Raw genomic sequence first — 26,093 nt, forward strand, 5'->3', positions numbered from 1 at the left:
ACATATAGTGTTCTCCTCTCCAGGGAAGCTTCACAGAGGTCCCAGGATAGTTTTATGCTCTTTTAATTTTTAGATTTAAGCCTTTGGATGGTTTTAGGCTACAATGCTGCCCTCTTCTTGCTCCTTTGCTACTTTTTAAATTACTTTAATGAAGTAACAAGGCCAAAAGGTTATTCGATATCAAAATACACATTTTTCCAGTTTGCGATAAATTAGAACTGGATCTGAGCCATACTGAAAAATCATGTATCGTATGTAGACAACTAGTTAACTTACATAAATAATAAAATAAACATCATAAAATTAATACCATTTTTGTTAGCCCGGTTCTTCGGCCCCTCGGGCTTTACAAAACTGTTTTTATCTTTTAATTTTTTTGTTTTAATATCTGCAGAAAGCTGTCTATTATACGATGCGTTAAATAACTATAAAGGATTACCTTGATGAACTAATAAATAAGTTAATCCTTATCTATCATAATATATTATATCAACAACCTGCAGTATCCAGTATTGAAAGGGAAAAGGATCCTTTAAAAGATATGTTTTAAAAAAAATAGTTCATTGTATATTTTAGGTTTCTGTATCACTAGGTAGTTATAAGTTTTTTTTTATAATGTCAAGGCTTTTTTTTATAGTATATTAGCTTTTCGCGGATAGAAAATCTAAAAATTATGTATAAAATTAATTTCAGTTTTGTTGGCCTCTAGTCTTGAAGTCCCCTGCCAACAAAATAGGGGTTAATCTATGATTTTTATTTTATCATTTGCAAAAAAATATTTTTAATACGATACGATACGGGGCTTTTCAGTTTGGTTCAGAAACGGTTTTCAATCAAAGGAAATGAAATGCATTTGAAGCAAAACTTCTTCCACAATCTTTCATGCAAAATCATGAATACCTTTATCGGCTGTAAACGTTGAAAATTTATATTGACTAGAAGCTTTCTCTTTTTATAGTTTTTTTTTCTGAAATACTGTTTATGATAAGGTATAGTAACGTGATACTTGATATTCCTGAAAATACTATTGCACACGTCATATGTGAGATGAAGTAATAATAAGTAAATTCTTGCAAAGAATCTTATTATCAATAATGATAGTATCATCTGCTTAATGGGATGCGATACTCAACGCCCGCTGGGATATTAGATCAAGTAATATCCAAGCAGACAACCAACTCTTTGGTTGCACGACCTTTGTTGGAAGTCCTAACTATGCATGGTAATGGGATGCGCCTGTTTATGGGCAAAGGCATGCAATCTACTTTCAGTATTAGTATCACAAGGAGGACTCGAACCCGACACCTCCTGACAGATTTAGCAAGTTAGAATTTGCGCTAATGCCGCGAGTTTTCATTTATGTTACAAAACAAGGCAATTATTACGAGATATGGTAACAAAAAGCATGTTATTGTAAGATTATTTTCCTTAATTATTCTGTCTTTTATGATGCCAGAAATATTAAATAACAGCTGCATTACTAAATACAACATAATTATAACGCGTGATAACAACAAGCTTCAACAAGCTACGAAAATTAAAATTTCAAGTATTTAAACTAGGGGAAAGATTAATTTATCAACCAGGGAGTGATAGGATATTGTGGTGATTACACTAGTCCCCAAAGCTTTATAATATAGTTTTCTTATTTGTTGGCTTAACAACTTTTGGGACCTTTATTGGATTTTGATTGGTTGGTTCATAAAGTTGAGTGTCCAAACGCTTAAACTACTGATTTTAATCTTCAAATGGGGTAATTTTGTCTATCATCATTGGGAATGCACATCAATTTATCAGTCATTGGGATATCCCTTTAGATCCCTGTCTCGCATTCTTTATTTTTCCCTGATTACTTGGTTCTGATGTCTTAACTGCTGGTACTAATTGATTCTGCCTTTGATCATCTTATAATTTGGTTAGCCAACATATACAACATATTATGGTATAAACAAAACAATCTTTAACAAGGACAATATTGTCCACAAGTAGCACAGCAGAAACCAATTTTGTTAGAGAATAGGATTCCGGGCAGATGCTTTTAAATTACCTCGACTGCTAATTCAAAACCGTCTCTGCGTAGATACTGTACTTTTAATTATCAATATAGGTAGACCTAATTTAATACCCGTGACAGTAGCATAACGCGTAGTTGGTCCGCTTAACATTGGGAAAGTAACAGGTTCAATTCTCAGTCAAAGCTGCGAAATACATGTAGACAACAAAAGTTGTACCTACTTCTGCTATGCCAGATGTGCAACATTATGTAAGAGTAGGGGGGAAATGCTGACATAAAAACGGACGCAACTCATTATCGTGGACTTTCAGAGAAAGGTAGTACAATTAGTGTTAGTTGTAAGCATTGACTAGGATTACATTTCAAATGTTATGTAAAAAAATTCTTCCAAGTTTATTAGTTATGTTGTTGTTATACTGTTTTCAGTTTCTTCATTGCCAGAAAAAATATTATGGAGAGACTGTCGCATGTATTATTTAAAGAGTAGCTTCGCTACAAATGATTCTGCATTTATTATATCCATATAATTGTTCTCATTCCAAAAAAATGATATATTTACAGAGACATGACATTCAAAAGAAAGCAAACATATTCCAAGCCAAACAATATTAATGCTTTATTTGTTATCAAATTTATTTTCTATAAATACAACAAAGAATAGATATAAAATATTGTTATACAATTGCAGCCAGAATGGTTAACAACATTTGCTTAACCCTTACAGATCGTTGGGGTGGGGGGGGGGGGGAATCAGCCCACCCCCTCTAGTTTTTTCAATGTCATTTTTTTGTGGGTAAGATAGAGAGCTGTGACTTCATGACTTTTTAAGTTTAGTAAATATACGTCGGCAAGAGTTGATCTTATAAGGATATCTGGTCTGTGGCGGTCGTGGTGTCCGGTCAAAGTCGGTTAGGTGGCATCAAAAAGATAAAATTCTAAATAAAGGGAGGCTAAATTAGCCCCCCCCCCCCCCCCGATCTATTAAGGTGGGAATTGGGGCCCGATGGTGGGAATTGGGGCCCGAAAATAATTCTTATTGTAAGGCTTAAACAACATAATCTTTGATGTAAATGTATTTCAGAAAAATGTCATAAAACCCAGAAAATGAGAGTTGATTTAAATAACCTGGAGGAAGATATGCGACTTTGCGAACAGGCATGGTAAGTGCAGACATAGTTGTATAATTAGCAGGAGGGGGAAAGGACTAAAAATTATACTGGTACCCAAAATACCAGTCATACAATAAACACGAAACTTGTTAAAATAGGGAAATCATGAAACCTTTAAAATCAGGCAACCTTTAAAACTTTAAAATCTATGTATATATTAGATGGGCATATATCATGGGAATCTTCACTAAAATTTCAGCTGTCTATATCTTATAGGAGCTGAGAAAATCACGTTTACCCCAAAACGTTTCTTACGGACAGACGGACAGACGGACATTTCAAATTATAGAGTAAACACAGCACAATGTCGAAAAAAAAAAAAAAAAATAAAGAGTATGTACAGTAAAAGCTAGGGATTAATTAAACAGAAAGAATTATACAGATTTCCATTTGTGTTGTACACATTAGGGGACCTCTCTAATGAATCATGTTATAATTCGGAAACCAGACACAAAAATGGGAAGCTCCAAAGTATTTAAAAATACTACTTTTAAGATAAGCTTGTTTAATTTCATTTTATTATTATCAAAAATTGTATAAAGCATGGAAAATATCCCCAACATCCCCCATGACTTAAGTATTAAGACTTTGGTAGCTGGCCGATTTTAAATGGTAGGAAGAGTCTCTTTTCTATATCAGAACATGATCCATTCAGGGATAAGGGATGGGAAACGTAAGAAAATATTATTCCAGGCCTATTTTCCAACTAGGCCTAAAAAACTAGTTTCGGGATGACGCAGTAGTTAGATTTGAAAACTATGAACAATGATGAAATAGCTATTATATGAATGCAAAGAAAAAAAGTATAGAATAGAATTCAGGTAGTTGATTCCACCTAGGATAAAATATAATAAAAACTTTTCAAAGAACCAATATGTTAGTAGGTTTAAGTAGAATCCCGTTAAGATGGTAATTACTTCGCCACCCCCCCCCCCCCATTTAAATTTTTTTTTTTTTGAGATAGTTAAATATGATTTATTTTCAAACATTTTAAGGGGGGATCTACTTCACCCCAAAATTTGTATATAGAAATAAACACCGCTTTAGCCCCCCAGCTTTAATAAATAAATTAAGTAGAATTGAATAAGTACATGGGTAACATTCTATCAACTAATTGTTCCATTGCATACATATAAATTAAGAATTAAAAAAAAATAATTTTACGTTAAAAATTAACAGAAAAGTTTAATTAAGTGTGCAATAATTTTTACCAAAATTAATAAAAATTTTTTTTAACAAAACACAGTACACTTTTTATTTACATATTGAACTAGTTTTGTATTTGTAATCATTTAGGTGGGTTATCAATTCCACATGAAATATAACTTTTAAATTGTCTAAAGACATGAGTTTTTCACATTTTTCTGAAGTATAAAATGTTGAATCCTACGCAGTCTTCAAAAAACGATCTCTCTGTTTATGTTTTGTTATATGGACATTTATTAATGTGTAGATTTAATAATAAGTTGATGTGATTGAACATCATATATATTGTAGTCATTCTGATAGCAGAAAATTTCCATTGTTTTCATTCTAATAGCAGAAATTTATGTTTGCTTGAATTAATTTAGCCAATTAGGAACTGGGGGAAGCGTTGGTTATTAATTAATTGGTTAATGCTAAAAGCAAGTTTCAGGCTATTGGATATTAGCCTACAGCCAATAATGAACTGGCGAAAATGAGTTGATTTTATAGGCAAAAAAGAAAAGTTGCCCTATCGCTTTAAAAAGGAGGCTGAGACCTAATTTTCGGTCAGGTTTCCCATCCCTTATCCCTGGATCCATTTCATAGGTCCTTTGTTGTATAAATAACAAATAAAGAATAATGACAACACATTTTTATACACATTCTTTCTAATTAGTCTTTTTAAATAATTTTATTCTGTTTTTATACAAAAAATGAACATGTTCATTTTTTTTTTATAAAATCTCCATGAATATCTATTTATACACATATCTGTATATTCATCCAAATATTTATCCATCCGTCTATTTATTTATCTATTCATCCATCCATCCATCCATCCATCCATCCATCCATCCATCCATCCATCCATCCATCCATCCATCCATCCATCCATCCATCCATCTATCCATCCATCCATCCATCCATCCATCCATCCATCCATCCATCCATCCATCCATCCATCCATCCATCCATCCATCCATCCATCCATCCATCCATCCATCCATCCATCCATCCATCCATCCATCCATCCATCCATCCATCCATCCATCCATCCATCCATCCATCCATCCATCCATCCATCCATCCATCCATCCATCCATCCATCCATCCATCCATCCATCCATCCATCCATCCATCCATCCATCCATCCATCCATCCATCCATCCATCCATCCATCCATCCATCCATCCATCCATCCATCCATCCATCCATCCATCCATCCATCCATCCATCCATCCATCCATCCATCCATCCATCCATCCATCCATCCATCCATTTATCCATCCACCCATCCATCCATCTATTTATCTACCCATCTATCTATCCATTCATCGCCATAACTCTATATCTATCTATCTATCTATCTATCTAGGATGCTATCAGAGCCATGTCAACCAAAGATGTGGGCAGCAATGCTGCAGAACGGCCACAACTCCCCCCTAACAATATATCCGAACTTTACAGTGCAGTCAGGCAGTGCCCTTGCATATATTATGGTAAGTTTATGTTGCTGGAATATAGATTCTTAAAATAAATAACAACAAAAACAAGAGTGGCAATTATTAAATCAAAACTATTGTGAATTATATACAGAAAAATACATTTTCCTTAATTATGATTATTAAAATTAGGCAAAATTAATTTTTCGGCAAGTATACTTATCTTTGGAATTTTAGCCAAAAGGCAAAAATCATTTTAAAGTTGAAAAATAGGAGAAAAAGAGGGGATATTGGACTGCAAATAACACTGTACACACCACGATACTACGATATCTTTTTTGTAGGCTTAAATACTGGGTATTTAATATGATTGGTTGGATCCCAACTAGTAGTGTCCAATCGTAATCTAATTTTGTATATAATTATTTGGGCTGTATGTTAATTTATCCTCTATTTTCTTATCCTTTACTCTGGAAAATGTACAATGTAAAATTTTAATTCCCCCTCCATCTTAAAAATAAACATTCTAAGGTTACTTCTTCCTGTAATATCAATTTAAAATTCAATTTTTAGAACTTTTTATTTTTATACCTTAGAGTAAACTAACTGTATTGTATTAAGCACAGCAATAGAGCAAAATTTGTTCTAAACTCTTGCCTAAACCTAAGTACAAACTTTCAGGTCTAAAATATTGAAAACTTTGAATAAAAGATCATATGCATGCCTCTACACTGCACTGGTAAGCCAGAACAATTTTAAAAGTTCATTTTATAATGCTTTTTCTTTTTTGAATTTTTATTTATTTGATCTTGAATAGATTTTTTTTCTATGTTTCATTAGGGGGTTGTCTAAACCCCCTTACAACCCATTAATGCTATATTCTGCAAGCCTATACTATACGACGTCAACAACTACATAGCTTAAGTATTACCAACTGCTTCGCCCGTAGCATTTAGTGGTTATAATTTTAGAAAAATGTAAAAAAAATTGGCTAAAACTATCCAAACGTTCAAATCTGGCATAAACTATCCCAAGACTTTAATGAATCTTATCTAAAAAAAGATCGGTTCAGTAGATATTGAAATCTTAAGATACATACAAACAATAGGATCCTTGTAGATTATCTTCACTCTTCAAAAACTACGTCAAACGATCAATTCCTTAGTCTTAGACATAAATCTGGTTTTGCAACTAATCAATTTCTGAGGAAATATAATTTCATCTTTTTCAATGATTCTATGGCTTCCAATAATTAATTATACTTTACTTAATAATGATTAAGAAGAACAGGATATTTTTGTAACATAAATAAAAAAGTACTTTAATTAAGGTATTAAAATGAAAGCCATACTTAAAACGGATTTTGTATTTTAGGTTGTAGCTCTTTTCTATGTGTGTCTTGTACTTCTTCTTATTGGTTCAACATACAGACGTGGACAACAGGTATGGTTATTTGCTTCGCCGCTGCACTCTGAATTGTTAATAATAGCATTCGACTTATCCTTTTCTAATTGGTTCAACTTACAAACGTGGACAACAGGTAATGATATTTGCTTCGCTGCTCACGGTTGGTTTTTTATTAAATGAATAAGTTAGGGTACAATGTTTGGCACTTTCGATATAAGTAAATGATAATAACAAAGCCACAGAATACGATAATACCTTCAGAAAAATTGATGAAAATAGTTTTCATACTAAAGAAGTTGTATCAACTTTTTTTTTATAGCTAGCCGGTCCTTTTAGTAAGTAGTAGATGTAAAATTTTTCATAGAATTCAGATATGCAATCGGTTTTTTTGTAGACCTCTTATTTTTTAAGTAATTTAAGTTTTTAAAAAAAAAAATTAAGTCGATTTTAAGGTACTAAAATGCAACAAAAAAAAGAAAGAAAATGGCCATTATGAACAAAAATAGTAAGATCTTTAATTTGACACCTTACTTTTTCAATTCTGTCAGGTAATTATTGAAAAAATCGATTTTTTTAAACCCACGAGAATAAAAACTTTGAACTAAATTTTATCATTTCACAAGTAAAAATATATGGGTTCATATATACCTTTAGAATCAGAAAAATATTACGAATCCATTGTAAGCAAAATTGAAAAAAAAAGTTTACAAAATAGTATATAAACTACAATAAAAGGAATTATATGAAAATATCATATTATATTGTACAGGCAACGTCTTAACTCTTGAATTAGAGTATAAAAATGGGAAGGGGGTATAGAGGGGGTAAAGAGGGGGTAATAAAGGGAAGACGATAGTGTTGCCAGAACAAAAAATACAATTGGCCATTTTTTTATGTTTTTATTTTTTTACTTTTTTTCAATTTTGCTTACAATGGATTCGTAATATTTTTCTGATTCTAAAGGTATATATGAACCCATGTTTTTTATGTCTGTTTGAGAAAATATTTAGGTCTAAAGTTTTTATTAAACCGAGGTTAAAAAAATAGATTTTTTCAATAATTACTCAACAGAATTTTAAAAGTAAGGTGTCAAATTAAAGATCTTACTATTTTTGTTCTTACTGGCCATTTTCTTCTTTTATTTTGTTGCGTTTTAGTACCTTAAAACCGACTTAATTATTTTTAAAAAAAACTTAAATTACTTAAAAAATAAGAGGTCTACAAAAAAACCGATTGCATATCTGAAGTCTATGAAAATTTTTACATCTACTACTTACTAAAAGAACCGGCTAGCTATAAAAAAAAAAGTTGATACACCTTCTTTTGGTTTTTTATATTTTTTCTAAAATGTCATGACAGAAGATGTAAAATGTCGTCTTAGTTTTTTGAAGGGATTCATCTTCTCTGAAATCTAAATTATCAAAATATTTTTTTTTGGTAAATGATTATATGATATATGTCAAACATTTTATCAAAAAGAAATATTTAAAATTGTGAAGTAGAAACCTGAATAATATTTCTTGTGGAAATAGCTTTCTGCAAATGTTGATAAACATATGTCTGCTAGCATTAAGATGTTTGTACTGCCAATACATGTTGGGTTTTATTTAAATAATTTTTTTTAAATGTTCTTTTTTTACCTCGTATACCAATAACGCAAATTTGCTATCAGGAATTTAGGAACATTAAAAAAAATCATTTTTTGTTTATGATTAAAATTTTTTTTCTATTTCTATCATTTCAGTTTATGTGACACGGCTACGCCTGGAATTATTAATGATTCGAAAATGGATAATTTAGCAGCAGATTATAAAGATATTAACAAAGGATATGCTAATATTTTTACCATTCAAGTTTATTTAATATTCTAATAAATAGCGCAACCCTCCAAGTTATGGCTACTTTTCATGAACATATGATCTAAAGAATAAGCTCTGACGCAATGTCATATAAGGATATTATAATATTTATTAAAAAAATTGTTATTTTTGCAAATATGTTACATTTTACAGTGTTTTGTGGCTCAAAAGAAAGACAATTAAAATTTATTTCATATTATATAGTTTAAATTGCATAAGATAACCTAGAAATAGTAAAAAGTCCCTTTCTTTTTTTGTCGTAAAACAGAAATTAACAAAGATTTTTATTAAAAAACACCTTAGTGTAAAAATTAAAAATTTTAAATATGGTCACAAAAAGATTCAATTAGTTTATTAAATGTTTCATTTTCAGTAAATGACGATTAATCTCTATTACAAAGAATAAAGTGTAAAAAGATATTCTCGTTTTAATTTTAAGCAACTTAAAATGCATTTTAATACCTTTTAATGATTTATTTTTTAAAACATCATTTTATAAAATGTTATTGATTTTTAAAGTTATATATTAGAATGTTTTTAAATTTTGTTAACATTTTGTTTTAAATGTAGAAAATTGGTAATTCTAAACATTCAAAAAATGATTTTATTAAATTTTCATCACTTAAATTGCATGTTTGATGAAATTTTCAACTGATAATTCAAGAAAAATCGTTTAAATTTTATTATATTTTACTTTGAAATGTTAAAAAATATAATTATTGTCAAAAATGTGGAAGTTATACTTTCCTCAAAAAAAGACCTAAAACATGCAAATTAACACGTGTAATGAGATTTTTTTTCTTTCAGGTTTAATTTTAAATAATTATTGATATTTTTTGTAAAAAGGATTTTATATAAAAAGTTTTAAAACTCGAGTTATGTAGTGGTTCTAAAAAAGGTTGCGAATTTATGCAATTTTCTTGCAAAAAAAATTTACTAGGATTTTAAAAATAGCAAAGGGTGTTATTAGACGTACTTACAGATACAATTGCTAAGTCATTTTGGCCAAACACTAAAATAAAGTTTTGACATCTGAGGGTCCAACCGTGTGCTGCTTTCTGATTGGTTAATAACTTACCTACTTGACTTGTACTTCCTCTTTTTGGATCTACATACAGACTTAGACAACAGGTAATGGTTTTTTTTATTGCCACTGCTTTCTGATTGGCTGATTTCTTTTCTATATGTATCTTGTTCTTCTTCTTATTGGTTCAACATACAGACGTGGAAAACAGGTATACTTATTTGTATTGCCGCTGCTTTCTGATTGGCTAATATATAATCTAGCATGTGCATTATCCTTCTTCTCATTGGATCAACTTACAGCTGTGGACAACAGGTATGTTTACTTGCATTGTTGCTTCTTTCTGATTGGCCAATAATTTATCTAGCATGTGACTTGTCCATCTTCTCATTTGTTCAACATACAGATGTGGACAACAGGTAATGTTATAAGCATTGCCGCTAATTTCTGATTGGTTAATAAATATATGATCTAGCATATGTATTGTCCTTTTTCTCATTGGTCCAACGTAAAGACGTTGTCAACAGGTATACTTATTTGAATTGCTGCTGCTTTCTGATTGGTTAATATATAATCTAATATGTGTATTATCCTTCTTCTCATTGGATCAACATACAGATGTGGACAACAGGTATGTTTACTTGCATTGTTGCTTCTTTCTGATTTGCTAATAACTTATCTAGCATGTGGATTGTCCTTCTTCTCATTGGATCAACATACAGATGTGGACAACAAGTAATGTTTTAAGCATTGCCGCTACTTTCTGATTGGTTAATATATGATCTAGCATGTGTATTGTCCTTCTTCTCATTGGTTCAACGTAAAGACGTTGTCAACAAGTATAATTATTTGAATTGCTGCTGCTTTCTGATTGGTTAATATATGATCTTGCATGTGTATTGTCCTTCTTGTCATTGGTCCAACGTAAAGACGTTGTCAACAGGTATATTTATATTGCTGCTGCTTTCTGATTGGTTAATACATGATCTAGCATGTGACCTTTCCTTCTTTCAAGGATTTATCATACACATGTTGAAAATCGTTGTACTTGCTTTTTGACATAAAAATTAGCATGTGGTATTTTGATTCTGAATTTTTTGTTTCTTCTTATTTTTAATCTTAAAATTAACAAAAAACATTTGTTAAATTAGGATTAGCAGCAGTAAAGCAAATATTCAAAATTTTAATTTTATAATGGTAGTAAAATTCAAACATAAAATCTTCCAACTGAAGTAGAGCAGTGACTTTTATGATTAAAAGTTTGTATTTATGGATATTGAACATCCAACAATTCAGTTAAATTATCAAACTTTCCAGTATTCCGGATAATATTTGAATTTTAGATTTAACCTTTTCTGCGTTGTTAGAATATCATTAACTTTTATATCAACATAATATCATTTTAAGTAAAAAAAAACTAAAATTAAAGTTATATGGTTTGAAAACATAACATTTAAAAGAATGCAATTTTGTTTACCATATTTGGCGTATTCAGTATTTACTTTAAGAAAACTATTTTGCCTCTAACCTTTTCAACAATCGACAAAATCATCAGTTTACCAAAAATGAACCCTGTTTAAGTATCATTAAGGTATTGTCAAGGTATCATAATTTTAGCCAGCTGCGAGAATAACTTTATAATAAGTACAAAGATATCATGAATAAAAACAAAGCCAAAGCTTGGTGTATAGAGCAGCCACGCTTCGCTAGGAAACCATGGATAAGACAATTCCAATTAATAAATGTACATTCCAGATGATGATACACAAAATCCAACCCTTTTATTGATTACAATCAGTGGTTGAAACATTTGAACAATCAAATTTATGAACCAACCAATCAAAGCCAATTAAAGTCCCAATTGTTGTTAAGGAAACGAATAAAAAAATGTTATTAAAAACTTTGGGGACTAGTATAATAAACTGCCCAATGTCCCTTCCCTTCCTGCTAGGAAACGCTTAATTTCCTCCCAATTCCTCTCCGACATAAAAAGATTTGTGTCTGGGGAGATGATGGGAAGAGAGATGAATATTAGTATTCTGTATATATTATTTATTACAATGAATAAGGATGGTAAGGTGCAATTGTAGCGAAGCATTACAACTCTAAGACATAAATTCTTACATGAGACCCCTTTTCCAATTATTGGCCTGGCTGCAGTTTCAACTTAACATAAATTGTCCCAAAAGAGCTGCAAACACAGCCAAGTAGCTACAAAAGAGCAAAAAGCATTTTGCTAGTAGACGAAAAATGTCCCCAACACTTGTGCCAGGTTGTTGTCTGGGTTATTCATCTATGATTATACATTTATTACTAAATTTGTCAAGCAGTTGATGTTTGTGTCTTTTGACGGATGCATCACATGGCATTGATTGACCAATTAGTTTAAATAAAGAGTAGCCTTGCTTCTAGCAATGAATATAGTTGTACGTATACATTATTTATTTATATCTTTCTAATCTTTACAATAGATTGGATAAAGGTTTAACAAAAATTAAAATTATCCAAAACTATCCAAGTGGATTTTTTACATTTTATGCACCAAAATGCTACTACAATCTCCCCCCCCCCCCTTCCATACAAGGTAGGATTGTCTAAAATTTATTCAATACAATTGATATATTACTAATTGGATCTTACACAAGATTTTCATGTTCTCTAATAAAGTGAAACACGAAGTAAGCTAAAATAACAATTCCTCCATCCACCCCCTTTACCCCATCCCCTCTCATCTTGCTGGATGAACTAACTGACCAATAAGTAATGTCAATGTTAGCAGGCTAGATTGACGACAATTTTTCCCCTGTCGTAATATTCACATATATACTACATCCATTTTCAACAAATTCAATGCTGTTTTGGTAATAACTGTTTAAAATTGACTTTAATGTTATCAAATATTTCTGATATTTTTTTCTTTTGTAAATATGATAATCCCTTTCGTGCAGAAAAATCCCGGAAAACTAGACAAATCAAATTATTCCCAGGATGTAAAGTAAATTTATACATTCTTTTCAAATGTTATAACATATAACAGCTAAAGGTTAAAAAACATGTTTTAAATAAACACAACTTTTTGGATATCAAAGAAGATTAAGATAACTGTTACATTTGAAACAAATTAAGACAAACAAGAAGAATGTTTAAAAGGATGAAGGTTGATAAGCTCAGATATAATTTTAAAAATATTTAGAATATAAATAAATATCAAGATTGTTAAGCTCATTTTTATGTAAGGGTCCTTTGGAAATATAACTCATAATGTATTTAATGTATTAAGACCACATTTTCTAAGGTCCGTTAGTCGGTTCGAGAAATTATGCTTGATCTAAGCCTAACAAACATGAAAAATATCAAAAAATATAGATAGATTAAACAGCTAATTTTAGAATATTATATTAAGATAGATGATTAGAAAGAAATGAAATAAAGTAGCAGATAGAACAAAAGCCTCTGTAAAGAATATTTAAATAGATAACTAATGTTTTTATTTTTCAGAGAACTGACGAAGAAGACCCTCTGGCCCATGTTGTCGAATTTAAGGAACATAAACAATTAATAATCGAAGTAGTGGGGTTACTTTATGACTAAGCCCAAATTGTGTCAAAATCATCCATGTGACGCCATAAAAATGTGGGATTATCCATCTCTTTTTTTAGAGGTCTTTTCCTTCTTCTCCTCTCATCTCCCTCATTGTAAGCCACTTTTTAAGCCGATGTGGGTTCTTAAAAAAACATGCATCGAGAATCGGCTATGGTATATTGCATTTTCTATAAATTTAAAGAAAAGTGTTCTAAAATCATAGAAGAGTTATTATTATAAGATTTTATCTAATTTTTTAGATTTTTATATGGTTCTGGAGGATTAAATTTTTTGTGATCTGTATACCATAGCCGATTCATATTCATAAACTATGATTTCTTTATTAAAATCGACATAATATGTTTAAGGAAGCTTTCATGGGCCTTTGGATGTTTTTAGGCTATTTTATACAAAAAATTAAGTTTTTGCTATTGTTCTGTCATGTACTTGTCTTGACTTGCGGAAAAGTTGGCGGAACATTACACAATAAATTGAAATTAAATTACAAGTTATACAAACTTTTTATTGATTTTATAAATGTTTTCATAAGTTTTGATTGGAAATATAATTATATTTCTTTCATTAAATTTCTATCCATGTGCAAATTGAAACTTTCATAAACAGTGGCGTGCGAAGCACTTTGTCTAGGGGGGGGCATTTTAAAGATTTTGTAAAATTTTGCCCCCCCCTAAATCAAAGTGCCCCGGGGGGGCACTTTGCTTTAGGGGGGGGCATTTTGATTATATATACTAATTTTAAATAAGGGCGTTTTAAGGGGTGGGATTATTTGATTATGGACCTCCTAGTCCTTATCCCTTCTTCCCCATCCCTTCCCCCATCCCTATTTCCCATTTATATCCCCCACATCTTTCCCCCCCCCATCTCTTCCCCCCCCCCTATCTCTTCTCCCCCATCCCTTCTCCCCACCCTGCAATGACCGAAGGGAAGGGAGCTAGAAAGCAAATTCGAAAAAATAGTACAGAAGATAAATTAACCTTTTCGCCCCCCCCCCCTCTCCACCACAAAACATTTTTAATGGGTGGAAGGGGATGTTATAAAATCTCAGCAGGAAGGATGAATAACCCCATTAAAAAAAATTGGGGGGGGGGGAGATAAAAACACTCATTTTTGAAATAATTTAACAAAAATTAACCTAATATGAAAAAATGATATTAAATATTTCTTTATTGTATGACAACAAGGATGACAACATCTTTAAGTAGCAAAGCACAAAAAAATCATTAATAAAAATACAGACAAGTAGATTTAAAGAGCTTCTGTTGAAATAAATATATATTTTAGGTAGAAAAAGTCACAAATCCTTTTTCCTGTATGTTGTGTGATGACAGTCAAAGTAAATTACATACTGGATGCTCGAAACAGCGAGAAATTTTATTTTTTTTAATATTATAATCCACACAAAAATTTATAGTACCATAAAAACCAAAGATATAATGAACTATGTAAAAAATAAAAAAAAATTACTTGTCCTTTCATTGTGATAAAAAGCAGAAACCATTTAAAAGGGCGCGAAGCACAATTTTTTTCTTCAAATATGCAGGGAGGGAGGGGTTTTTGGGCTATATTTTACACTAGTCCCCAATATTTCATAGCAGAAACCATTTGGAAGGGCGCGAAGCGCAAATTTTTTTCTTCAAATATGCAGGGAGGGAGGGGTTTTTGGGCTATTTATTACACTAGTCCCCAATATTTCATAGCAGAAACCATTTGGAAGGGCGCGAAGTGCAAATTTTTTTCCTCAAATATGCAGGGAGGTAGGGGTTTTTGGGCTATTTATTACACTAGTCCCCAATGTTTCATATAAAATTTTCTTATTCGTTGGCTCAACAACTTTGGGGACTTTAATGGAATTTTGATTGGTTGGTTAATTAAGTCGAGTTTCCATACATTTCATCCACTAATTGTAATCTATATGGGGTAATTTTGTGTATCATCATTGGGGATGTACTAAATTTCTTTGGTAAAAAGTTTATATTATACAAAATAAAATACTTCCTATAACCTGGTTTGTTATGTTCAGTGGAAAAACATTTTAACCTAATTTCTACACTAATTTAAAAATTTGGTAAGGTTAAATGAATAGTAACTGTCTGTTTGGCGCGAAGCGCCAAAATTTTTTTTTTGAAGTATTTCTTGATCTTTTTTTTGGAAACTGGGATAGTTTTGCTTTTTGTAGGGTAGGGGGCAAAAAGGGGCATTTTTGTTGACCAGAGGGGGGCAAAATGGGGCATTTTTAAACATTTAGGGGGGGGGGGGGCAGGGGGGGCGGTTGCTAGGGTGGGGCAGGGGGGGGCGTTTTGGTCGCTAGGGGGGGGGCGATTGCCCCAAATGCCCCCTTCGGTTCGCACGCCACTGTTCATAAACAATCCGTTTTAGAAATAAATGTATTGGAAAAACTGGGATGTTTGTGACCATAACTTGCATAGCAATATCAAAATACTCATGGATATGATTTATGTACGTTTTCAATGATGATACACAAAATTACCCCTTTCATTAGATTACAATAAACTGTTGAATAGTTTGGACAATCAACTTAATGAACCAACCAATCAAAGTTCAATAAAAAGTCCCCAAAGTTATTGTGTTAAAAGATAAGAAAACGTTATTGATAATGATAAAACTTAAACCTAAGGACTACTGTAAACAGAGCCCAATGTCCCCTCCCTTAGTTCCTTGCAATGAGCTAACAAAACATTGAATACTAATTGTTTATGCTAATCAGGAGGGCCAAGGAGTGAAGCACAAAGTCTCCCTCAACACAGAGAAAGAAAACCTCACCCAATTGTGAATAAGCCAAGCCACTCTTTTCCAACATTTTTGTTCTTGGTTAAATTAAAGAGACTTTTTTTGTAAAATAAAACAAAAATGAAAATATTCATCAAAATATGAGTGATTGATTAATAGGGATGGTATAATATTTAGAACCAAAATGAAGAATTTTTAAATTACGTTATTTATGTTTTAATATATTCTGTTTGTAAACTTTTTTTTGTCCCCTATATAATAAATTTGGATAAAAAAAGTAAAAATTGATTTATATCCAACATTTTTAAAAGAAAATTTGTTTCATCTAATACCAGTCATTATCAGCAACTAAAAAAAGTATTTTTGATATGAAAAATATGTTATGTATTTATTTAAATTAATACTTGCATATAAAAGTTATCCTAATTTTATTAATTTAGTAAAACCATCTTGTCTGTCTCTTTCTACTGTTTGTTTTTCTCAATATTCACCATGTTAAAGTTATTCGATCAGGGAGGAAGAGAGGACAGTAAAAACAGTAAAAAGGAAGAGAGGACAATGGCAGATAAATTAATTTACTTTTCTTAACCTCTTACTTTCATAAGAAGTTTTTCTTTTATCAATTTTTTTTGTGGATTATTTTAATGTCAGATGTTTAATCCAAGTATAACTAGAACTATTGAATGAACTGAATAATAGATAAGTTTCACATTATGCCTAATTTTGTAAGTGATGCGCCACTCAAACCCCCCCCCACAAATGAGTTGTAATTTGTTTAATAATATTTTTTTTATGGTTTTACGGTTTTCTTATTTGACATGGAGTAAGGGGACATTGGACAAAAGATGACAATGGTACCAAAATTTATACACCACGTTATCTTATTGATTTAGCCAAACATTTTGGGTACTTTTATTGAATTCTGATTAGTTGGGTCCAGACTATTAGTGTCCAAAGAAAAGGGGAGACTTTATTTATAACATTGATCAGTTTAGCTTCCATCTTCTCATCTCTTAAATCTCTAGTAGTTAAATAAGGCTAAGTTGAAACATATCAAGTTAAGCGCGAATGAAAGGTATGGGGGAGGGCAAGCATTGCAACTTACAAAATAAGAGATATTTCCATAAGTTCATTCTATTGAAATGTTTCAAATTAGTTGAAGACAGATAGGAAGAGTTACACAATTTGTCGATATCACACATTGTAACCTTCAATCCTCTGTTGTTTATATTGATTACTGGGAAGCCTCGCTAGTTTAAGGATTCCGCATTTGCGACAAAATCAGAAGGGTTATCTGTGCTCAACCAGCAATTTGTGGGAAATTTTTCAAAATTTATCTAATCAATTAAGTTTTTAGGGACAAAGTAACTTTTGGACTTAAAATATAATTTGTTTTTATTTGAGACACACAAACATGCTTATTAGCAAAGAAAATTGTGTCCATGATAAGCAACAAAGCAAAACAAAATAGCAAAAAAAAATTATTAAAAACTAATTAAAATCTCAATGAAAAAAATTATCGCAAAATCCAAAACACTAACTATAGTTTTTAACTTTAATTTTAAAAAGTACAAAAGTTCTATTTCATAAAATAAATTAGAAATGTAAGTTTATATTACGCTGTAAAGATTCTGATTAAAGAAGCTTCATTGTTAGCTATATCCTTCGGTATAAACACACAAATAGACAAATTTTCCTTGTTAAATGTAAAAACATTAAACTCAGAGAGAGTGAGAGAGAGAGAGAGAGAGAGAGAGAGAGAGAGAGAGAGAGAGAGATAGAGATAGAGAGAGAGAGAAAGAGAGAGAGAGAGAGAGAGAGGAAAATGGGCTGTTTATTACAGTCTCCAAAGTTTTATAATAACGTTTTCTTATTTGTTAACTTAACAACTTTGGGGCCTTTTACTGGATTTTGATTGATTGGGGATTGGACATCAATTTATCGGCAATTGTCTTATCCCTTTGGATCCCTGGTCAAAGTGCAATGTCAAGCTGTGCTTTTCAAATGAAAGTTTTTCATTCCAACTTTTTCTTTTAATTACTTTTTTTTGCATCAAAACCAAGGAGGTATAGTACAGTAACGATTAAAATTTTTGTTTATAACAGTATTTATTAGCTACCAAAAAGGCGCCAAAACCAAATATCAAAATCAAGGGGGGAATTTATCTTTATTGTCCTTTCTTTATACTACTTCTAAAACTTTTTTTTCATATTAATTCTAAATTTATTTAGTTTTACTTTATTTCATGAACTGGTTTTAGAGTAGATGCGCTTTTAAATATTGGAATAAGACAGACGTTTTCAATTTGAGTAAAATATTTTTAATAAAAACTTAAATAAAAGATTGATTTTTAATTAATATATCTGAAATTGTAAATGTATGAAATGAACGAAAAATATTTTTTTGTCAATTTGATTAAAAATCCACGAATTTAAATCTTTATATTTGAAATTGTAAATATTAAATTGTAATTTAAAGTGTAAAATTTATAAACTCAAGCTTTAAATAAAATATCCTTCTTAAAATGTTTCTTATAATTAACGCGTAGCTACTTTATACAAATAAAGAGGTTTGTCAGTACGTCCGTCTAATCCATTGTAGTTATCTACAAATTTGACTAAAGAACAGTAGTGTAGAATTGACTTTATTTTTGTAAACGAAACTTTTCAGAACATAAGTCCAATAAAATTAACGTTTGGCCCTGTTCTTTTTTATACCCTCATATGTAATTGTCATAAAAAAGTGGAAGAAAGAAATAATTTTTAGAAACTGATAATCAATTCCAATTTAAAATTCAGAAATTCTCAAAGTTTAGCTGTAGTTCAAACGTCTCTTAGAATATTAATGTCCAGCCAATTCTAATAAGTAACAAGAAGTCCGTTTGTGTTTTATTCTAAATGATTTTATAGAATGGCTTAGCTGCGGCAGTGGATAGTAATTGGTATGTTAGAATTATCCTTTCTTATTTAAACCGTTAGATGAATACAGGATAAAAATGCATGCAAAAAAACTCATAAGTACTGTTTTAGCCATTTTTACTTAGTTATAAAATGATAAGGTTTTTATATAAAGGTTTGATTTTATATATGGTGATTTAAAATTTTACTATATGAGTAACTGTGGTAGGGTGAAGCGGTTCAACCCTACTGAACGAGTTCGGTCAAAAGAGCCCCTAGCCTTAAGGATTCTATCAATAAAGTACTACAAGTAGTTACTGTTTGAATGTTTTATTTGAACTGAATATGCACAACAAGTTAATGGCTTTATATACAAACAGATTACAATAATGGGTTAGGTAGAAAATGGGTGTGGAGAAGATGGGGAGCCTCAGCCAGGTGAATAGTAGATGGGTAGGCTCCGTTAGGGGGTAAGGTAGACATCCCCCGGAAAAGGGTAGGTTACTGGAACATGCAGGGGGCAGGGGCAACTCCCTCCCCATATCAGCGGGTGATAAATTTGACCGCTTTCTTTGACGGTCAAACAATGGAAGAATGGGTTGGCTAGAATTGTGATAAGGAGGGGATTAACATCTGGGTGTTATCGGCAGTCCCGGAGCATAGCGTGCTCTAGGAAGTGACAGTCTGTCTGTCCGACTACCACATAACATCTCAAAACTTGCTCAGTATGATACAGTACCTTTCAACTGCTTTTACAATACATTAATTTTTCATCATACTTACACCTTATATTATTTTTCTATAGCTTCAATATGTTGCCTCTCTAAAATTGAAAATTGCATTTGTCTCTTTTTCTTTACTTCGAATTTTTTAATGTTGTCATCCTTGATATTTATGCGTATATATTAGTCTATATAAATCTTGAATGAAATAAGATTCATTACAAAATAAAGTTTCAATTCATTTGATTGCTTAAATGGATAGTTTTATAATTGTGCATCGACATAATAGAGTTTCTAGAGAGCGTGTTAAGATTTTAATCTTTTGTCTTAAAGAGCTGAGCTATGCCAAGTAAAACATATTATTTATTTTAACTTCATTTTCTTGTTTCTACATATATATTGAAAAATAATAAATTAATTATTTTATTTTAATTTGTAATGTATTTTGTAAGTTTAAGATCCTGTAAACCGATTAAATTAAGGTCTAATATAGTTTTTTGCTAATTTATTCTTATTTTTTATTTTGATTCAGAGTACTTCTTTCTGCCCTAGATTTCAAGGTCTAAGCCTCTAATATTTTATTATAAATATAATAAAAATACACAGTCAAAAAAAAACAGTATAAAAATTAGAGTGTAGTTTATCACTTAGTAATAAACCATTGTTTTACATTTTGTCATTTTAGAGGGGAGGTTTATATTAGTTTTATTCTCCTACTGCAATCTATTTATTGGATCTATTATAGTGAACAAAAAAATAACAAAGTGTTGCAATTAGAAACAAACACATTTTTAAAAGCAAAATTCGCCTGTTTTATAAGAATTGTTTTGTGTAGTTTCTCTATAATCATTACAGATGTCAGACAATTTAGATCACTTTTTATATTTTTCCTTTTTATATTTTTATATTATATATATTATACGTATTTGTTAAATTACATTAAAATGTATCTTTGTACCTTTTAAAACCATTTAGAGAAGGTCACTGAATTTTACTATTTTACAGGTTTCTTCCATTATCGCCATTTGTAACGGTAAATAACGGTACCACGGCGGTAAGATTGTTTTAATCTTACTGAATTTTGATAATAAAAACCTTTGCTCTTAAGTGAATATTAATATCTTTTTTTATTTTTCGAGTTAGAAGGGAGGAGGGCGGGGGGGCATTTTACACCCCCAACCCCCGTAATAGTAATTATTTTGAGCCCCCACCTTGGAAAAGGGTTAATTGAAAATATTTCACTAGATTATTGCTGCCCTGCTTCTTGTCAATCAGATTCTTGTTTCTTTTATTTGTTTGCTAAAAACAAAAAACCTATATATTTTGTACATGTAGAAAAAATGTCAAATGCACAATTTCAGCAAGTAAGAGTTTAAGATCATACAGATTTAAATTAAACTAGCGGCTACGCCCATGGACGCCTCAAGGGCCACTTAAGGTAGGAGGGGGAAAAGCCGACCTCATCCCATTTAAAATTTGTGTTTTTTTTAAAATTATTTTTTTTTTTTTTGGGAAGGGGGGGGTTGAAGACATGCCAAAAATAGTAAAAACCTTCCGTGGACCTATAAAAGCTTCACTGCGAAGGAGAACAATATCGGTTAAGCGGATAGCGAGATCCTTCGGGACAGACAAAAAACGTTTACTACTTTATATGATAAGGATAGGATATCTTATGTAATTATGGCGAATTCATAGTTATGGTACCAAAAATAGTAGAATAATAAATCATCGCATTGAATTTAAAAGTTTTCCGCGGATAATAAAACTAAAATAATCGGATTAATTTCTGTTTTGTCAGAATCCAATGAAAGCAGGTATGTTTTGAAAGTCTCAAAACACATGTTCCAAGTCTAGAGAAAGATATCTGATTTTCTTTTATATAATCTTTTATCTTATAAAATTGTTCTCCTTTTCAGTGAAGCTCATTTATTTCATGTAAGGTTCATAATTATTTTGGGGGAGGTTGGTCTCATCCTAAACCCTTTCAAAATGATTAACCGCTAGAAATTTATACAATGTAAATTTCAGATAAGCCATGCAGCCTAAGTTGCAAAAAAATATTTTTTTTCTGTTGAATCTGCATTTGTTTACTAAAGAAGGTCTCACGTGTGAAATAAACATATTTCTATATCAATTGCAAGGATATTATACTGCAAAGTTGAAAAATTCTTTTAAAGCTGTTGGCTTTAGCTAGTATGCAGTTTTTTTTTACCCGCGACCGTCGCTCAACACTTAGCGCATCCGCTCGTCGTCGGGGAGATGAGAGGTTCGATTCTCAGCTTAACAACGCGTCATAACTTTAGACGTTTAAAAAAATTTCACCTGCTGCTATGTCAGGTGCGTGATATAAAATGTTTGAGTAGGGGCAATGCCTTGGCCCAAAAAAGACGCAATTCATAACCGTGCACAGTTAGGACTTCTAAGACAACGGTCGTGAAATTAAAGAGTTGGTTGTCTATAAGGCGAAGGGAAGCTTTACACTGCAAGATATACCTTACAACCAACCACAAAAACTCTTATTGAGAAGCTTTGAATTCCTTCTACTGTTTTTATCAAAGGTAAAAAGATGAAGGAAAACTGTTGACACTTTTAATCAATGAAATTACCTCCCTCTGTGATAAAATTAGATACTTTAAAGGACACCTTTGATCCTTTTTATAACAGAGAAGACAGTAAAATAATATCTTTATTATAAACGATTATATCCAACGAAAGTTTATATTTTTGCTCAAACTAAATAAAACTAAAGGCTGGTTTATAATACAACTAGTGGTTGCGCCCCTAGCATCGAGGGCCTCCATATTCCAAGGAGAAGATATTGGGAGCAAAAATCCTAACAATATACAAAAACCTATGAGAAGCTTCTTAAAATGAAAAAACGAATGGGTTCAAAAGTTATCAATAAGCTACAGACAAAAAAATAATACTACTAATTTATGTAATAGGTAGAATTCTTCTATCAAAATAAAAAGCCAATTTGAAAATTTAAGCATGATTTTTATAATAAGAATAAATATCAAGAATACTATTTTTCAATAACTAGATGTCCTTCCTTTTTAAGTTATTTATTTCTAAAGAATTACAATATAATAAAGATAAATATGTGTTTATGTATAATTTATAATTTTTAACATTTTTTAACAAAATAGAATAAAAAATCACAGATAAAACAAATAAGAAAAAACAAAGTTTATTTTTTTGTAGATTTTTTGCTCACTAGAAAAATCCACAATTAAAGTATGTTTATATTTCCTACAACTCTTCCAAGAATGGATATATTATATGTGGATATTGTGTCAATTTATGTTGCTATTAAAGTCCTCAAATTATGATCACTACGTTTCTATATGGTCCAAGGAGGGGATGGGGAAAAGTCATAAATGGGTATTGGTATATTAGCCAGCTTGGAGAAATATCTTATGAGGATATGCGAGAATCTCATACAATGTCCACTTATTATATATCCATTCTATCAAGCTAAAAATGATAAAATTGTTGTTTTTAACTTAAGGAAAGATTAATTCAACGAATCAACTGACACAAAGTTTTTTTATTCTTATTTGATTTTGTACATTTTTACAATATTATATAAATATGGGTAAAATAGCTCAAAAATACAATATTATGTAAATATAATATCAAGGAAAAATTATCATTGATCCACGTGCAAGAAAATAAATCAAAATAAAGACAAGAAAAGACATTTTAAGATTAAAAATTTTTGCAAAATAAAATTGATACATGGTTCAGTTTGAAATATCAGGAGTAAATGATAATTATAGGTTTTTTTTAAAAGTCATATGTTAATCCATGCGACTGTGTTAAATGTATTTGTTGCAGTATAAGGTTGCGTGATAAAAAAGTTTAATTTTCAGAATAATCATCCCTTCATCAGCTTAAAGAATATGGACATTTAAGGTAGACTTAGGCTCTTGGTTCTGAGAAAAATATGTAAAACCTATTTGGTTTATTGTGAGGTTGCGTGATAAAATATTTATAATAGGGTTAATTATCCCTTGACCAGTTTAATTGACATGAATGTCTTGAAGGAGATTAAGACTCCTGGCTCTGCGAAGTATTTGTAAAATTATTTAGTTTCTTGTGAGGTTGCGTGATAAAAAGTTCAATATTAAGGATAACTGTCCCTACACCAGTTTAATAAATATGAATGTCTTGAAGGAGATTAAGGCTCCTGGCTCTGCGAAGTATTTGTACAAATGTGTTGAGTTCACCAGGCTCCACATCCCAGTGTTGGAGCTCTCCAATACTCAGCAACTTGGGGCGTGATGATATCAACCTGAAAGAACATTAAATTAAGTAACGGATATCAGAATTGTAAATAAATCAGTGAATATGACATTGTTGTTGGATTTCTTTATATGGTCACAATATTTTGAATATTCAATTTCAAATAGAGAAAAAAGGTTTAGCCATTTTATAAATTAAGTATAATGTTGTTTTATAAATGCAAATTGAATTGACCCGTAGTACAATTAATTTTGATTTCATCAAACAATAATAATGCTTCTGTTTGTTTTGTTGTTACTAATTGCAATTAAAAGAAATATATTCTTTAGATTACAAACTTTATTATATTTCTTATTCTATTGTCCTTTATAAAATTACTAGCGGCTTCGCCCCTAGCCTCTAGGGGCTTTGCCCCAAGAGATGATAAAAAAAGTTAAGGTGAAATTCGTAAAAAAAAATAAGAAGGACCAAGGAAATCTCCTGCAAAAAAAGGACCAAGTATATCTCCTACAAAAAAAAAATGGGGGGGATATTTTTGTTTTTTGGGGGGTTGGGGGTGTCCCACCCCCCAGGAAAATAGCTTAAAACCATCACAGGACCAGTAGGTATAATCCCTGAAAAGTAGAGCCTAATCGGTTCAGCGGTTACTGAGATCTTAAGCTTCAGACGGACAGACAGACATCGTTCTACTTTATATTATAGATAATATATAGATAGAGAAATAGAGAGAAAAAAGTAAAATTTGCTATGGTAATCTATAATCTTAAATTAATTGCATTGAATATTTCTATTGTTTTTATCTAAATATGAGTTATAAATATATATTTTATCTTAGTTCTCTTTAGTAAGAGTAAAACAAACTTTATAAAAATAACTTTTAGGAAGCCCTGCAATGGAATAAATATTAAGGGACACTAAAAAGTTGTTATTAAAAAACTCACCTAAGGGCAGAGATTAGTGTAAGAGCTCCACCCCTCAAATTGAAGTGCTGTAGATGGGCAAAATCGTTCACGAGCAAAATATCATCCAGAAGAAAGTCTAAAAGCATAAAAGTTATTATTAAAATATAGCAAATAATAAGCATCCTAAGTTTATTTTGTCTGAAGCTTTTTAAATTTTAAAACCTGTAGAACTGATTAATTTTTCCATTTTAGGGAAGCTGCATATGTGTCCCGGGATGGTTTAAGGCTATTTTAAAGTTTAAAAAAAATAGGATCTACTGCAGTTCACGGTAAAATATTGCTGGTAAGCAATATTTCCAAAAATCTATGAATTTTAAAGTCTGCTAGCTGCCAAACGGCTGAACGTACAGATCATGCCCGCACACTGTTTTAAGCGGCATAAGAAGGCTTACAAATAGTCTGAAATAGCCACAAATCAACAATGCATAATTATCTCGCAGTGCAGAGAAATGCGCGAAAAAGACCTATTTTACGCGTTTTTTCTTCAGTGAAGCTTTCCCTGTGCATAAATGGATCTTGGCCTTTCCAGATTATTTGTAGGCCTTCTTATGCCGCTTAAAATGGTGTGCGGGTATGATCTGTACGTTCAGCCGTTTGGCAGCTAGCAGCCTTTAAAATTCATAGATTTTTGGAAATATTGCATACCAGCAATATTTTACCGTGAACTGCAGTAGATCCAACAAATATTTGGGTTTAGACTATTTTCCAATCTTTAAATATAGAGTCTCTAGATGTTAAGGGCGCTTCAACTAGTAATTATAAAAATAATAGACAGAAAACGCAAAATTACAAAATAACGTTTGACGGGTTTAC

The 26,093-nt window shown here is 31.1% G+C and overlaps 2 protein-coding genes across 2 annotated transcripts in view; one reads left to right on the forward strand and one right to left on the reverse strand.

Annotated features, from left to right (window-relative positions):
- Positions 1-3,099: 3,099 nt before the first annotated feature.
- On the forward strand, positions 3,100-16,603 carry LOC145315296 (uncharacterized). The gene is made up of 5 exons (XM_080155318.1): positions 3,100-3,174; positions 5,744-5,867; positions 7,185-7,253; positions 13,599-13,641; positions 16,427-16,603. Exons 1-5 carry the CDS (start codon positions 3,119-3,121, stop codon positions 16,492-16,494), a joined length of 360 nt encoding a protein of 119 aa, XP_080011444.1. The 5' UTR covers positions 3,100-3,118; the 3' UTR covers positions 16,495-16,603.
- Positions 16,604-23,308: 6,705 nt separating this feature from the next.
- The window catches only part of LOC145314573 (uncharacterized), a 62,739-nt gene continuing 59,954 nt past the window's right edge, over positions 23,309-26,093 (reverse strand). Inside the window, exons 17-18 of the mRNA XM_080154550.1 lie at positions 25,260-25,356; positions 23,309-24,367 (exon numbers count right to left, since the gene is read on the reverse strand). Coding sequence (XP_080010676.1) covers positions 24,226-24,367; positions 25,260-25,356 — 239 coding nt within the window. The 3' untranslated portion in view covers positions 23,309-24,225. The remainder of the gene's footprint in view (positions 24,368-25,259; positions 25,357-26,093) is intronic.

This window comes from Acartia tonsa, chromosome 3, assembly GCF_053477335.1.
Source record: "Acartia tonsa isolate MP-2025a chromosome 3, ASM5347733v1, whole genome shotgun sequence".
Lineage (NCBI taxonomy): Eukaryota > Metazoa > Arthropoda > Copepoda > Calanoida > Acartiidae > Acartia > Acartia tonsa.

Coding starts and splice junctions, on each gene's coding strand:
- LOC145315296 (XM_080155318.1), top strand. CDS start 3,119: ATGAGAGTTGATTTAAATAACCTGGAGGAAGATATGCGACTTTGCGAA. Junction 5,868..7,184: donor GTGCCCTTGCATATATTATG/GTAAGTTTATGT, acceptor TTTGTATTTTAG/GTTGTAGCTCTTTTCTATGT. Junction 13,642..16,426: donor GGCCCATGTTGTCGAATTTA/AGGAACATAAAC, acceptor TTTATGCTAATC/AGGAGGGCCAAGGAGTGAAG.